A 15,348-nucleotide genomic window follows, 5' to 3' on the forward strand; every position below is an offset into this window, starting at 1 on the left:
GCCCACCTCACCGTCCACTGTCCTAGCCTGGGCTGCTTCAGTTTGCCTGTGGGATGTTATGGGAGACGGTGTTATAAACCTTGTTAAAGCCAAGATAAACAGCATTGGCTGCTCTTCCACTGAGCTAGTCATGTCATCACAGAAATCTGTCAAGTTGAGTAAGTATTACTGCCCCTTCATAAAGCCATCACAACTCTATTATTAAAGCTGTCTGCCTCCCCCTTTAGTAAGGCTGAAGTACAGCAGCTAGATATCAAAACCAAAACTTCAGAGTTTTTTACAATGAGGTGCTCCGTGTGCTTCCCCATCAAACTGTAGCCTCACGTTGGGTGTATTTCCTTGGGTCTTGAAGCAAGAAGAGGAAAGGTCCTACAGCTATAGTCTTAGGCCACAGCTGCTTGTTCGGCTATAATAGTATGTTAAAGTTTCTCTTGTATTACAAGGCAAGTTACCTGCTGTTTTGCTCCTCCCCTCACTAGCCCTGCATTTTACCAGCACAGCTGTTGCTTTGTTAGTATGGTGAACTAAATCATTGAATAAATGTGGCTGGAAAAATAACCCAAGATGGCGTGGGAAACTTTTGATGTTCAGATGGATCACTTCCCAGTCTGATTCATCATCCAGCTTCACAGGCAAATGAGCTGGCTTAGGAATAGGAATGCGGGAAAGGAAGAGTGTGCAAGCCAGCACTGCTGCTGTTGAAATTCCTGTAGAAATGAAATGTGGAAGAAGAATCTGCATGTTTTGAAGTGCTGCAGACATAAACATTTTTTTCTTTCTGCTGTTGTCAAGCATTCCTTACAAAAACTCATTTGCCTTTCAAATCTGATTGAAAAAGAAGCAACTATTCACAAACTTCTACTTTTGGGGGCTTTACAATGATTGTGAAACGGTGCAGAGTGCCTTGCCATGGCAGGCTGAGAGGATGTGTCATTGGGTCTGTAACTACTTCTGCTGTGTTTAGGGAGCAGGTGAAAGAGCAGAACCCTGGCAGCCCTGGCACAGGTTGGCTTGGCCTGTTGTGGAGCTACATCCTGACTTAAATCAATGGGGCGGTTTTTAGCTTAGCAGTAGAATATAATAATGTCACCATGCTGTCCTATACTTCAGTTGCTTTATAGAGTTAAAAGATTGCCCGAAGAGCAGCATTTGAAGTGCACGTTTTTTGGAGTGATGGGACGTAGGTGAGTTCTTGGGTCTGAAATGGTTCACTGGACAAGGTTTGGAAAGATCAGTCAATGATGCAGCTAAATCTTTGAACATCCTGTGGTTTGTAGAGCATCTGTGAATTCCTATTTGGCAATCATGCTTGCATTTTCTTTGGTTGGAAGTTTTAACGTCTGTTACTTCTCTTTCACAAGAGAACAAGGTGGTAGAGATGTCTGTTTCCCTAGTGTTTTGATCAGGATTGAGATGATGTGTTTTCCTTATAGCATAAATTAAAAGTTGGTGATAAGCTGAGTTGCATAAACCACTTATTCCTCTTCCCAAAATGCATTGCTAGTCTGAAAGGTTGATTGTTAGTCTATTTTTAGTATGTGTTTAATTTGCATAGTTGTGTCTTAATAGCACATTTTTTAGTAATAAGAACCTTACTTAGATCATGTGTACCCTTGTTAGTTTGAGTTAAAGGCACTCAAGCTTTTTCTAGCCAGCCTTCTATTTTGTCTCTTAAGGTAAACTAATAAACAAACTACCCTCTTCCCCCCCACCCCCCACCCCCACCCCCTGCTGCATTTGATACAATTATTTACTTTAAAGGAAAAAAGGAAGAATTTGAAAAACAGAGGATGTCAGTTAATCCTTACAAATAGTTAGCCAGACATGGCCTTGGGAGCAGGAATAGACAGCATAAATATGTCAAGCTAAGAAATAACAGGGTAAGCTCAAGGAGAACCAAATGGTTAGTGAGACCAAACAGAAAATTACTGGAACTGTGTGTGAACTGTCCTAATTAGCAGACTAAAAGATCTACCCTCAAGGAAAGAAAGGCCCCTACTAACAAAGCCCCCTCCTCACAGAACATACTTGGTAAAAAAAAGAATCGGTGAGAATTAAGTGTGACTAAACGTCATTGTAAACCATTGTTCAAAGTGTGTGTAGGATAAAATGTTCTACCACGTGTCGAGAGGGGTGCTAGCTTTGTGGATTTACCACCTAGCACGCATCTCTCCGAAGAGGGGCAATAGACAAGTATCTCTACTCTGTGGATCAGCTCTTGCAGGCTGGGTGAAGAACTCGGGTTTGGGATAACATACTGACCTTTTAAGTCTGTGTAAAAGACGTCTTTGTGTCTCATGCTCAGACTAATATTTTGCTTATCTGGACAGTTCTTAAGGGGCTCAGCATTTGAGACAAAGAGGCTATTGTGCAGGTTTGTGCATGGAAAAAAGTAAGCAGCAAACCACAGAAAATCATTCTACCTGTAGCGTGTTGAATTTGGCTACCAGGGATGTATTCAACAGTGCTGAAATAAGGAAAAGATTCCTTGTTGTTTGCAGAGAGACTCTGTGAAACCAGCTACAAAGGAAAAAAAAAAAAAAAAGACTGATGGGGAAAAAGCAAGCAAAAGAAAACCAGACAGTAGATGAAGCAGAAGAGAACATGCAATCCCTAAATTTGTCTGGAAGTCGTGTTTTCTTTTGAATTGGTATTCAGTTAGCTTCATTTGGCTGTTAATCTTGGTCAGAGCTGCTGCATGGCTCACTGTGGAAGGAGTGAAGCTGTCAAAGACAGCATCAGCTTGAAGTGACAAGAAGCAGCAGGAGTTGCATATAAACCCCTGGGCTAGGAGTCACGAATGCACCATTAGTGACTGATGTGCACATGACTTTGAACATACCCTTGTTGTCCACTGGGCCTTCTCTAAGAATTTCCTTTTTTTTGGGGGGGGGGAGGGGGGAGGGGGAGGAGGAAGCAGGTAGAGTAAGATTTCAAATGTTCATTGTACGAAATTGCAGCTGTTAGGGTCTTGCTTGATATAGCACCAGCAGTTACTTAGTAGAGGTAGGAATTTTTAAAATTTTCTATGTGTTTCTATGTAAGTTTTGTATGAAGAGTCTCTTTAATAGAAGTGCATTGAGTGTTTTAGGTAAGAGACAAAGATGATGATGAAGATTTGTTCTTATTTATCCCTGATTTGTTTTATCTCTCTTGTACAATGAACAGCCAAGGAGAAGATGGGGTGAAAGCTTTTAAAATTTTCCCCAAGGGTTCGTTTGCCAGATGCAGTGGCTACTAAATTAGTTCTTCATGTGTTGATCACGAGAGATGGTGTGTGCACCATCTTCACAGGTTGCTACAGCAATCCATTCACTGCTTCTACTGTCTCCTGTAGAGAAAGAGCAATAGTGAGGGTAAACATCAAGACTACATTTTCTCACCCGTAGTGTTTTAGTTCTTATTCCTCTGCTGGCCTGCAGAGAGCAGTGCGTCTCTTGGGTAAGTTGTATGAAGTGCTTGACTGGGTCCTTCAGGGAGGACAAACAGGACAATTTTTCTGCCCCATATCCTTTCCTCTGTGACTTTCAAGCACAGCAGCTGAAACAGCTATTGATCCAACTCCTGATAAAGCATATAGTAGGGAACAGGAAAGTAAACCTGTTAGAAGTATATAATATTGATTAAATCAAAGATAAAATTGCAGTTTTGTAAGTGCAGTCAGAGTTAACACAGATTACAGCCCAGGCTCATTCTCAGTTTGCTGAAGTTGGTGATCTTTTATCATGGGATTTTGAAGTTTGAAAGACAGAAGATGGAGCCCTTGGCTCTCACACACTACATGACGTTCTTAACAAAACCTAAATCTAACAAAATTAGTCGGCTTAGGTCATTTGGGATACTGGCAACATTTGCAGTAGGCAAGGGTTAGCGATTCCTGGATTACAGTGGGCCTTCTGAAATTGTATAGCTAGCTACGGGTAGGAGTTGAGTGCAGATCTTTATGTTACCGCACTACATTTTGTAGTGCTAATTGATATCACTATAGATTTAAATACATAACTTTCCCAGCATGCTCAATGAAATGCCTTTGATTCTGGAATGAATGTTACCTATTTGCGATGCAGGGGAACAAACCAACTGTATCTGTAATCTTGGCTATGATGCAAATTTTTTTGTCTCCTTCTCTTCTATGTACTGATCCAGTAAATGTACTGTAGTTGCGAAAGGGAAACATATTGTGCTTACATTTGTATGTTTTAAACTGTGTAAGTATATTTTTGGTCATTTTGGCTAGGTAATGTTTTGTTTGTCTAAAATTAAACAAATCAAACCATGTGCAGTTATTTAAAAAGGGAGAATAACTGATTTTGTAGTGCAAAAATCTTTTCTGCTTTATGCTAGAAAGTGAAATGCTGTAGTTTAAGCCATATGCACTGTTTCAAAATGTAAAAATAACAAAACCCTAGTTAAAAGCATTAGACCCTTTTCATTATGCAATACGCAGCTCAGTTTTTATATAGTTAACAGAATAACTAGCGTATGGTGGAACACAATAATTACACTTTTAAACATGCATGCTTGAATAGAAAACTTCATTAATAAAACTGCTTTTCTAAAAATAATAAAATATTTTACCATACCTCCTCAAAGTTCATAACAGATGTCAGTTGCAGTGATTAATTTGGAAATACGGTTCTGTAGCTAAGGCTTTGTCAAATGTGTTTAGCAATAATTACAGTGGCTTGAAGGGTTTTTATTGTTTGTTGTTTTCTTTTTTTTTCCAGCTCTGAACATAAATCTGAACTCTCATTCTTGGCTGCAATCTCCCTGCTTATGATCCTCTTTCTGGTTCAAAGAAGGTGCTCCCTAGTTTCAAAAATTGCTATGGCACTCGGGCTCCTGGGAGTCTACAGTTACCGGGCAGCTATTGGAAATGTCATATTTCCATGGCAACATGACAGCAAAGATATTTCAAAGTAAGTTAATCAACAGATATGTAACTCTATTTCTAGAGAGGTGCTAAAACTTTGGATATCAGGGGATGGGGTGGGAGGGGACATGTCTAGGCTGGAATCATATTCTTATGAATAAAACTCTTATTTTGTAGGTGGCCAACACTCAGTTTTTGTGGTGTGTGCATAATTTTGAGCCCCATAAAGCATCTTTCGACTGTGGCAGATCAGTAGCAAGTCAGATAAGAATTAATATGAGGAAAATCTAATAGTCATGCCCTGTATTTTTGCTACAAAGAAACTCCAAAAGCACCACCTCCTCTTGTTTTAGATGGACTTAGCAAATTTAGTAGGGTGCAGGCCAAGCTCATTTAGCAACTTGCTACTTTTGAAAAATGCTCGGGCAGTAATTGGGAGAATTGCTTTTCCATATCTTTCTTTAGCAGGTGAGTGTTCTGTAATGTATGGCTTTTCAAGATGTAACCAGATCCTTCTTGAGGTCTAAGCTATGCTGCAGAATGCATACTAAGAGTATTTATGTGGATGTTAAGTTTCTTCCTGAACTAGTCTGTAACTGTAAGGAAGGTATTAGCTGTTTTACCAATAGCTAGTTTTGGAATGTAGCTAAGTGGCTTTAGTTTTCTTATGATGCTTTTTACTGTTGGATTGTACCTGACTCTGCAGCCTCATTTTTTTTCTAATGTCAGAGAGCTCCAGAAAACTTCCAGAGACAGTAGGACATTTGATGAGGAGGAACAGGTCATAGAAGAGAAGTAAAACAATTGTCTTCTGGATGTAATAAACTTCCTCTCACACTCATTTTGAATTTGGTATGGGTACAAATGGTTTCTGTTGGAGCTTCTTAATCAGTGGCCAGAGATTTACAAGATATGCAGAAGTGGAAAACCCCTGCAGGAGTAGATCTTAGGGCATACAGAAGATCAGATTTGCTAATGCGGCATGTTTTATAACAAATATTTGAATGTATCTATATCTAGATATATTTACATACATTCTGTCATTCCAAATATTTCCAAATAATTCTAGTTATATACTAGTGTTAAGTTAACATTGTGTGCTAGTTCTGTTGGATGGTCAAAGTAATGGTAAACTTTACATAGTTTGCAGGATTTGGCTCTGTGTTTGAAACATTTTGAGTTTTTGAGCATGACCTCTAATTTTGCTTTTTGTTTGAGTAAAATCCTTGGAGAATACTGTCCTTGCATACAGCAATTGATCTGCAAATAAAATGTGGTTAGAGAAATAAGTGGAATACTTAAAGATTAAAGATAAAGCATTTACTGGGAACCATCCATTCTATAGGTAGCATGTTGATCGCTAGTAAGAAAGGTACAGGCTTTTTGTGTAATTTCACCTTAAATAATGAACATGTTGATTTGCTTAAATTATGTCAGACCTTCATATAGCTCTGATTATATACCAGTTTAAAAGCTACTGTCATGTTTCAAAGCTTTATACATTTTTTTACCCTTTGTGTAAGCTCTTTGGTGAAAGCTGGTAGAGTCAGCAAATACAAGTCTGATCTTTGTGTTGGCATGTGTTCTGCACCTGGGGCAGGAATATTGGTGCAAGGCTTTTTCTAGATCTCAGGAAGAAAGGACTAACAACACATATGTAACAAAACTATTGTTTTAATAAGGTAGAGTAAAAAAGGAATGTAGGTAGTGAGTGTCTCCGGATGCTGGGAAACCCTGCTTTTGTGCAGCATCAGACAAACCTCAGATGAATCTTCCGGCGGCACACAGGTCCTACCTGTGGAGAGGTTCTGCATCCCTCCCATACCCATGGTGCCTTTGATTTTGTGTAAAAAAAAAAAACCACCAAAAAAAACCCCAACAAAAACGCCCAAACAAATCCAAACAAACCAAAACAAATCCACTTGTCTAATTCTGCCAGAATGTTAATCTTTGCCATAATGCCCACCAGCATGCAACACAGGCTAGCACAGGGGTTCCAGCATGGTGTCTTGCAGCGGCTACTTATGCTAACATGTGGCCTTCTCAAACCTAAAGTATAAGGTCTAATGGAGCAGGTGGTTTTCCCAAGATCACTGACTTTTCAAACATGTTATTTTCAGCAAGGCTCCCAATACAAGCATGTCAAAAAAGATGGTAGACACATCTTGGCAGATTTCAGATATTAGCTGATGTGTTGACACGGTGATCCTAGTTCATCTTTATTAGATGGCTGATACAATAAATGGTAAAAGCCTATTTAAAATGTTGCCAGGAGCAAACCCAGGACTTTCTTTTACATGTGTCTAGAGGTATCTTTAATATATTTATTATATGGAATAGCTCCAGATCCAGGTGCAAGGTAGAGGTTGTTTTGTGTAATATGGGAAAAAGCTGTAGGCAGCTGCATTTTTCATGCACAGTGCTTTCTTCTGTAAGGTGGAGAATCTTTGCTCTGAAATGCCCCTTCTCTGTACCCTTTAGTGAAGATAAGTGTTTTTTTTTTCTCTGAATGTGACAACTTCTGGGAGGTGGATGAGGGAGAAGAGGCAATAGAGGGGTGTCCCATCTTCTATGGCTCAGACTAAGACAAGCTGTAAATTAAAAATGCAAGAAAGTAATTTGGCCTTCAGTTTTCCTCGGAGTTCTTTTTTAAAAATGATAGTTTGTGTGATGAAAAAGATTAGTATATACCATACTAACACGATAGTAATGCATTTGCTGAGAATTTTTTTTTTAATTTGCATTTCTGTCTATGAGTTAAATGAGTTAAGTGAAAACAGAAAATAGTAGTGGCAAATACCCAAAGCTAGTTCTCAAAGTTTTATTTCTAAGTCACATGAATATATTTGAATATTTTATGGTAATAATTACATCAGAATTACCAGAGATACTGAAAAAGGCCACTGAATTTCTGCATTAGCAAGAAACAGCGGAACTCTGTAAGCTTTACTGTTTTTTTTTCCCCCTAAAGGAAAAAGCCAGTTGTCCTTAAAGGGTTTTTACAAAGGCTTGCTATCTAAGGGAATAAAATAAGAGTAAAGCTCCTTTGCATAGACCATTAGGTATGACTTTGAACCTTTGAAAGCTAAGTCACAGAACTGAGCGCTGTGTTCGTGTTTAGGAAGGTCACATGATTGTCATGTGGTGGTTTTGCCCTGTTTCTTGGTTCTGTGGGTGCAAAAAGAAATCGGAACATACAAATACTGTTGCTTATTATTTCTCCTTTTGCTTTTTGATTCTCTTTCCTGTGTGTGGAAAAGAAATATTGAATTCAAGCTCATTTGTTGGTAGGTGTTTGAGAAGGAAGGTGACTTTCCAAAGAATGAAAAAAAAAAATGGAAGTCAAAAGGAGAAATTTATTTTTAGAGATTTTGACTAGTGGTGTTTTCTGGGGTCAGCTAGTTACGCTAGTTACACCAAGTATAAATACAGTTCTATTATTTTTAGTGCCATGGTCTAATCCTGCATATATTATTAAGTCCAGATGACTCAAGAATCCCCATTTCTGAGTGAATTGTATTAACTTTGTAGGTGTTTGTTCACCACTTGTATATAAATGACTGGTAATCTCTAAGGACAGGTGTGTATTAAATTATGGATAAAATATGTAGATAATGTGTATTTTTATCTTTTGTAAGATTAAAAAATATATTTATAACACAAAATTTAATATGCTCATTTGGCGAGTTCATTGGATGATTATTATTGATTAGCACATACTAACATGATTGTGACTTTTTTTTGTCCAGTAAATATAAGAATATCAGTGCATTTGGATGGATATCTGCTTTCAGGTTCTTTGTTCCTTGGGCCTTGCTCTTCTAGAATAGTAGGTCACTGTTTTTAAGCTTACTGGTCCTTGTCAGTTGTTTGGATGAGATGCTGTGTTTTCTTCACAAGCCAAATTCCACTGGAAACAAAGAGGCAAATGAATTTATAGGTTGAGTGAACATAGTAGTGGATGCTAATTACACTTACTACTTAAAACATCCATTTTTTTTTTAAATGGAATTGCTTAGAGATTTGAAAAATATGCACAGTTACAAGGAAAAAATATGCTGGTATAAACCAGCATGTCTGTATATCTGTGCAGCTGTGTAAGGTGAGAAAATGTCTGAAGAGTGCGAAAATTTCAGACTTCATATGAAATAAAGGTCTTCAGATACTGTTGCTGTTTCTTTGGCTGGTGAAAAAGAAACCTGTATTTGAGTGAATGAGTTGTGAAAAATCACGGAACATCTTAAAGGGAGTAGTAATTTTAATGTCAATTTAATTCCTGAAATGAAGTTTCTTTATCACTTTAAGGAGTATTTTTGGGGAAGTTCATTATGTTATATAAATGGCATGTTTATATGAATATATTTAGGAATCTAGACTTCAAATAATAATAAATTTATTTTGGTTACACGAATTGACATAAAATCTCATTTTTATGTTCTAGGTTAGTTTAGTTTTTAGTACAAGCTGTTTTCTTTGATAAAGTTGATTTGGATGTGTTGTAATGCAAGTATGAATCATTTTTAGAGTTTTTGTATTTGAGAAATCTCTCTCATGAAACTGGTCAGTACTAGCCTTAGAATTTAACCTGTTTGGCAGAACTGCATTGGTCTTGCACCTCTCTTGAAAGACTTTTTGACCTGTGAAATAGATATTAGTAAGTAGTTAATCTTCCTGTTTTATTTATTTATTAATTATTATTACTTTTTTTTTTAAATTTCCTTTTTAGGGGGATTACTGAAGCTCGTTTTGTTTATGTGTTTGTTCTTGGCATAGTCTTCACTGGCACTAAAGATTTACTGAAGTCACAGGTTATTTCTGCAGACTCCAGCGTGAAGAGTACAGGATTATGGGAAGTGTATAGTGGATTGGTTCTACTAGCAGCCCTTCTATTTAGACCTCACAATTTACCAGTCTTGGTGTTTTGTCTGCTGATTCAGACAATGATGACAAAATATATCTGGAGACCTTTGAAATGTGATGCGGCACAGATCACTGTCATGCACTACTGGTTTGGCCAAGCTTTCTTCTATTTTCAGGTAAGCTGAATACTGTCCCTGCTACAGGGGTGGGAAAGGGAATAGTTTTTGAAAGAAATGTTGTCCATTGTGAGTAAAATGCCAAATAAATCTCAGAATGGAAGAGTTTACAGAGTTCTCAGGAGGGTTTAGTTTCTAGCTGTATTATTAATGTTTTGTTTTCACAATCAAGTAGAATGCATACCTTGATGACATCACAGAATGGTCAGGGTTGGAAGGGACCTCTGGAGATCTTCTAGTTCAGCCCCGGCAGGGGGTTCACCTAGAACAGGTTGCACAGTGTCACATCCAGATGGGTTTTGAATGTCTTCAGAAAAGGAGACTCCACAGCCTCTCTGGGCAGCCTGTTCCAGCGCTTTGTCACCCTCAGAGTAAAGAAGTGTTTCCTTATAATCAGATGGGGTTTCCTGTGTTGCAGTTTGTGCTTGTTGCCACTTGTCCTGTCATTGGGCACCACTGAAAAGAGCCCGGCCCCTTGACACTCACCCTTAAGATATTTGTACACATCAACAAGTTCCCACCTCAGTCTTCCCTTCTCCAGGCTACATAGGCCCAGCTCTCTCAGCCTTTCCTCATCAGGGAGATGCTCCATCCCCTCATCATCTTCACAGCTCTCTGGTGGACCCTCTCCAGCAGTTCCCTGTCTCTCTCCAACTGGGGAGCCCAGCACTGGACACAGCACTCCCGATGTGGCCTCACCAGGGCAGAGCAGAGGGGGAGGATCACCTCCCTCTGCCTGCTGGCCACGCTCCTCCTAATGCCCCCCAGGATCCTGCTGGCCTTCTTGGCCACCAGGGCACACCTCTGGACTGTGGACAACTTGCTGTCCACCAGGACTCCCAGGTCCTTCCCCGCAGAGCTGCCTTCCAGCAGGTCACCCCCAACCTGTACCGGTGTGTAGGGTTGTCCCTCCCCAGGTGCAGGACCTTACACCCGCCTTTGCTAAACTTCATGAGGTTCCTCTCTGCCCAACTCTCTGGCCTGTCCAGGTCTCTGAAATAGTCCTCAATAAATTATTCTTATATAGAGAATATCCTCAATATAGATTTCCAAATGTGTTAAAAACATCAGATACTCATACCAGGGGCTTTTTTGGACTGTTGCTGGGCCTCCTAAGTACTGGTCTAGTGATACCAAATTTAAAAATTTCAGCCAAGTTGATTAATATCAGTAAAAGGCAGATGGCTTTTTGCCCCTGATTCTTGAGGCTTACAAAACCTTTGGTAGCATCTCAATAGGTCTGCATACAGAGTAAGACTGAAGGGAAATTCTGTGACAAAGTAATGTCTCTTATAAGAATCAGAATGCCATTCTTATTTTATGAAATGGTATCTTCTTTCTTGAGGAGCTTTACTGATTTCAATCATATAGTTCTCTGCATTGCAAATAAGGTTGCAATTTCATAAAAACTCTCCTTAGCTTTGAAGATGGAGAGGTTGTTTCCACTTCTAATAACGTTGGAAACTTAGTGTAGCAGGCTATCTTAAGAGGGCATTTGTTAAGATGTGAATCAGGTTGTTTCTGGTGTAGGAGGAGAGGCTTTCTGGTTTGTTGCAAAATTTCAGGGTGATACCTCTGTTGGCTTAACTGTTGAGCCATGACCATGACACTCTGGACTCTGTCCATTCTGATTTGAAATACCTGCAAGGATGAAGACTCTGAAACCTCTCTGGGCAGTTGGTCCCAGTGCTTGACTGCTGTAGCCAGTAAAAATTTTTTTCCTGATATTTAAACAAAACTTCCTGTATTTCAGTTCATAAGCATTGCTTTTCATCCTTGTGCTAGTCACTGCTGAGTGACGGAGGTCAGAATATCTCTCTTCTTTACTCCCCCTCATCAGGTATTTACGCACATTATTATGAACCCTGCTGAGCTTTCTCATCTTGATACTAAACAGTCCCAGATCTTTCAGATAGATGTTTGTGTGACAGATACTTGGTTCTCGTTGTCATCAGTGGACTTTCTCCAGTACATGCATGTCTGTCTTGTGCTGGGAACCCCAGAACTGGATCCAGGAGCCCAGATGTGATCTCACCACTGCTTAGTAGAGGGAATGGAGCATCTTCCTCAACTGGCAAGGGATGCTCTTGGCAATGCAGTCCCAGGTGCTGTTGGTAGTTGCACAAAGGGCAAATGGAAGCATGGTGTCCACCAAGACCCTCATGTCCATCTCTGCCAAGCTGCTTCCCATATGGTTAGCCCCTGGATGGACCCTGGCCTGGATTTCTTTCTCCCCAAGTGCTGGATTTGACATTTTCCATTGTTGAAATTCATGAGCTTCTTGACAGCCCATTTCTCCAGCCTGTTGAGGTGCTTCTGGATGGCAGCAGACCCACCTACTGGATCAGCCACTCCTCCCAGATTTGTGTTGTGTGCAGACTTGCCGAGGGGGCACTGTGCCCCATTGTCCAGGTCATTGATGGAGATGTTAAAACAGTATCAGTCTGTGTCAAGCCCTGGGGTTGATCCTTCGTGGCTGGCCTGCAGGTCACAACCCTGTGAGCCCAGCATGTGAGCTGTTTTCAGCCCACCTCACCGTCCACTGTCCTAGCCTGGGCTGCTTCAGTTTGCCTGTGAGGATGTTATGGGAGACGGTGTTGAAAGTGTTGTGAGGTGAAAGTACATTAGATATGTGTAGCCCATATATCTTTGGCCAGTATGGTATGGCGGAATAGAAGATCAGGAGGTTTTGAAATAATACATGCGCTGTAGAAGTGTAATTGGGCAGGTTAAATTCTGTGTCTTCTCTGATCTGAGTGTTGCAAAAAATTGGGGAATAACATTTCTGGAGGAATCTCCATGAACATTGGAAAAGTTATTCAACTGATTCAGAAGTAAGCTATCAGAGGCTATCAAGAGCATAGGTAATCTTTCCTTTTGTCTATGTAATGCCAAAGTCTTTTTTTCTATACCAATAAAACTGTATTTATTCAAGACCAGCAACAGTTAACAGTTAGATCACACATGTCGGGTTTTTTTAGTGGTTTTATTACCAGAGTTAGTGGGAAGATAGAAATGCAGTTGAGGATTTTTTTGCTTTTTAGAAGACTGAAAGTGATTTCCATTTTAACCGGCTGCACATTGTGCTATTGGATATCTTGTGTTTTCAGAGCATCCACCCAGGCCTCATCACACTGCTGGCAAATGTGACATTTCTTCTAGATGGGTTTCCTTTGGAAATAATAACTTCCAGCATGATACAGATTTCAGCAATCTTGAGGATATTTTAAAAATTAGCTCTGACAAGGTAGTCTCTTGCACAGACATGCTGTTGAATCACAGCATCCAAAGTTCGGAAAGGAAAAATTCTCCATTGCCTCATTGTGAGCTAGATTATTTGATTGGTCTTTGTATCTTCTGTCACTCTAAGATCCGGAGAACGAAGGATGATAGTTACTTATCAAAACTTCTAGTATAAGCAGACCAAAGATTCCCCTCTGCCCCTTGTTTTCCATGCTGGTTTACTATTAAGTCTGAGATATGAAATGTAGCAGATCCAGAAAAGGAGCTGCCTTTTTGTGTCTCATCACATGTCTGTAAACTCCAGCTTTGAACAGATTCTTCTGAAATTCTTTCTGTCTTTAACACAGGGCCCTTTAAAAATATATATCAATTTCAGAAGAACTTGAATAGTCTTCTACGCATTATTTTGACTATCTACTTGGAAAAGCAAGGTGTATGCCTATTCAGTGTGTCCAAGACAGAATAAAATGATGAATGACTTAAAATAGAACACAAGGGATTTTAGAAAGAACGGTTTTGGTTGTAGCCTGTGTCTCTCTTTTCTCTATTTTTTTCCTATGTATCTCCATTTCTCTATTTTTTCCTATTTTCAAAACATCCTAGAGATGTTTCAAAAATAGAGAAGTCAATTCTGCTAAAGGAAAAAGTGTTTTTAAGAGTCAAGACAGATGGAATTTTCTTCCACCCCCCACTCCACAGAGAACAAGTTTTCAGTTCTCTTTTTAAACATGCTGTAAGTAAATTTACATTAGAAGCCCTTTCTAGGATGGAGATTAAGAGTTTGACCAAAACACCACTCTTCAGATACTAGCTTTGTTGTTTTATTCTCTGATGAAAAAATTGTTCTGCAGGTATTGAAAGGAACAGATTTAATCATATAAGGCAAAGAGTCGGGGGGATTTTTTGCCCTTCACAATTGAAAGCAATCATCTGATGTGCCAAATATTAATGTAGAAAAACCAGAATGGTCAATCTGATAACTGATAAAATTACAGAAGCTACAAAGGTTCCTCAAAATCTAATTAATGCTCTCTCTTCAATGGGTAACTCTCCCAGTTTGTTCTGAGAATAGGTTTTCCTGTCTGGGGCTGTACATCCAAGGATGGAAGAAACTTCTTCCAGAAATTATGCTTAATTTCATGCTCTTTGTATTTAATTTTGCTCAGTTTAGCATTCTGATCTGCACTACCAGGGAAAGTTACAAACCTGACAACCTACAAAACCCATTTCTTCATTTGCTGGGGTTTTTTTTTTGATACTTAAGTTTCTCCTTCCCTTTCATTTGAGTTCAAAGCATGAATGACTTGTTGCAAAGGAAAAACTGCTCAGTTTGTGTAGCTTAAAATCAGGACTCAAGTGTTTTACTGATTATATTAGTGGCACATAACAAACTGGGAGTCATATATTAAAGGCACTTAATTAACTGGCAATCACTGAACTATAGATGCAGGATTGATACTAGATATACAGCAGATGAACCCTCACCCATTTCTATGCCATTTTATATACCTGATTTTGAAAAGATCTAGCCCTGACCCCTGCACTGGGACCACCTCTCTCAAACACGTAGAGGTAACTTCCCCTTCAGGTGTGTCGTATGGCAATGCAGGTTCCCCTGGTCACTCATACCTTTTGTGACAGATGCGGGCACTCAAACTTTAAACATTTATGTGTATGTGAAGAGTACTGTAGATGAGTAACCTAAGCAGAAACCATAGATGATTTTGTGTGGTTATGCACGTTTTCCAGCTCTTCCTTACCTGAGTGATAGAAGGCAGAACTCTGAAAGTACCCCTAGTTTTCATGATGTAGCTCTCTGGTTTATTAAACAGATTTTAATTGTTTGAATAAACCATTTCATCTTTTTTCCTTTAAAAACCAGGAAGGTCTTTGCTTGGTTGACAGCTTTCAGATTCCCTCCTTCCATGTCTTCCAGTGAAGATACACTGTTCTTACTGAGTAAACTGCAGGTGTCCCAGGTTTAGCAGCTACCTGTGTTGGCCATGACCATTAATACTGAGGTCTTACATTCACTGACTCAGGAAAGGTTGTATTTCAGACAGATTATGTATCATTTATTCTCAAATACTGGATAAATATTAAGGAAGTAAAACTGTGTTGTGTCTGCTGGAGAAGTCTGTCAAGTTCTTAACTTCAGTATGGACCTCTGTTCAGCCTGCCTTGGTACCAGCTAGT

General features: G+C 39.4%; 1 protein-coding gene across 9 annotated transcripts in view; it reads left to right on the plus strand.

The window, feature by feature from the left end:
* Nucleotides 1–15,348, plus strand: part of PIGG (phosphatidylinositol glycan anchor biosynthesis class G (EMM blood group)) — a 102,883-nt gene that overhangs the window by 40,883 nt on the left and 46,652 nt on the right. For 8 of the 9 annotated variants that reach the window (XR_013924815.1, XR_013924816.1, XM_080371719.1 and 5 more), the window contains 2 exons: nt 4,728–4,919; nt 9,600–9,909. Coding sequence is in view for 7 of the 9 variants with exons in the window: in XM_080371719.1 (XP_080227845.1) it covers nt 4,728–4,919; nt 9,600–9,909 (502 nt within the window). In the remaining 2 variants the exon portion in view is untranslated. Of the gene's footprint in view, nt 1–4,727; nt 4,920–9,599; nt 9,910–15,348 lie in introns of those variants that run through there. The other variant, XM_080371725.1, reaches the window with a different exon arrangement.

Source organism: Falco punctatus (assembly GCF_963210335.1).
Source record: "Falco punctatus genome assembly, chromosome: Z".
NCBI classification, from domain to species: Eukaryota; Metazoa; Chordata; class Aves; order Falconiformes; family Falconidae; genus Falco; species Falco punctatus.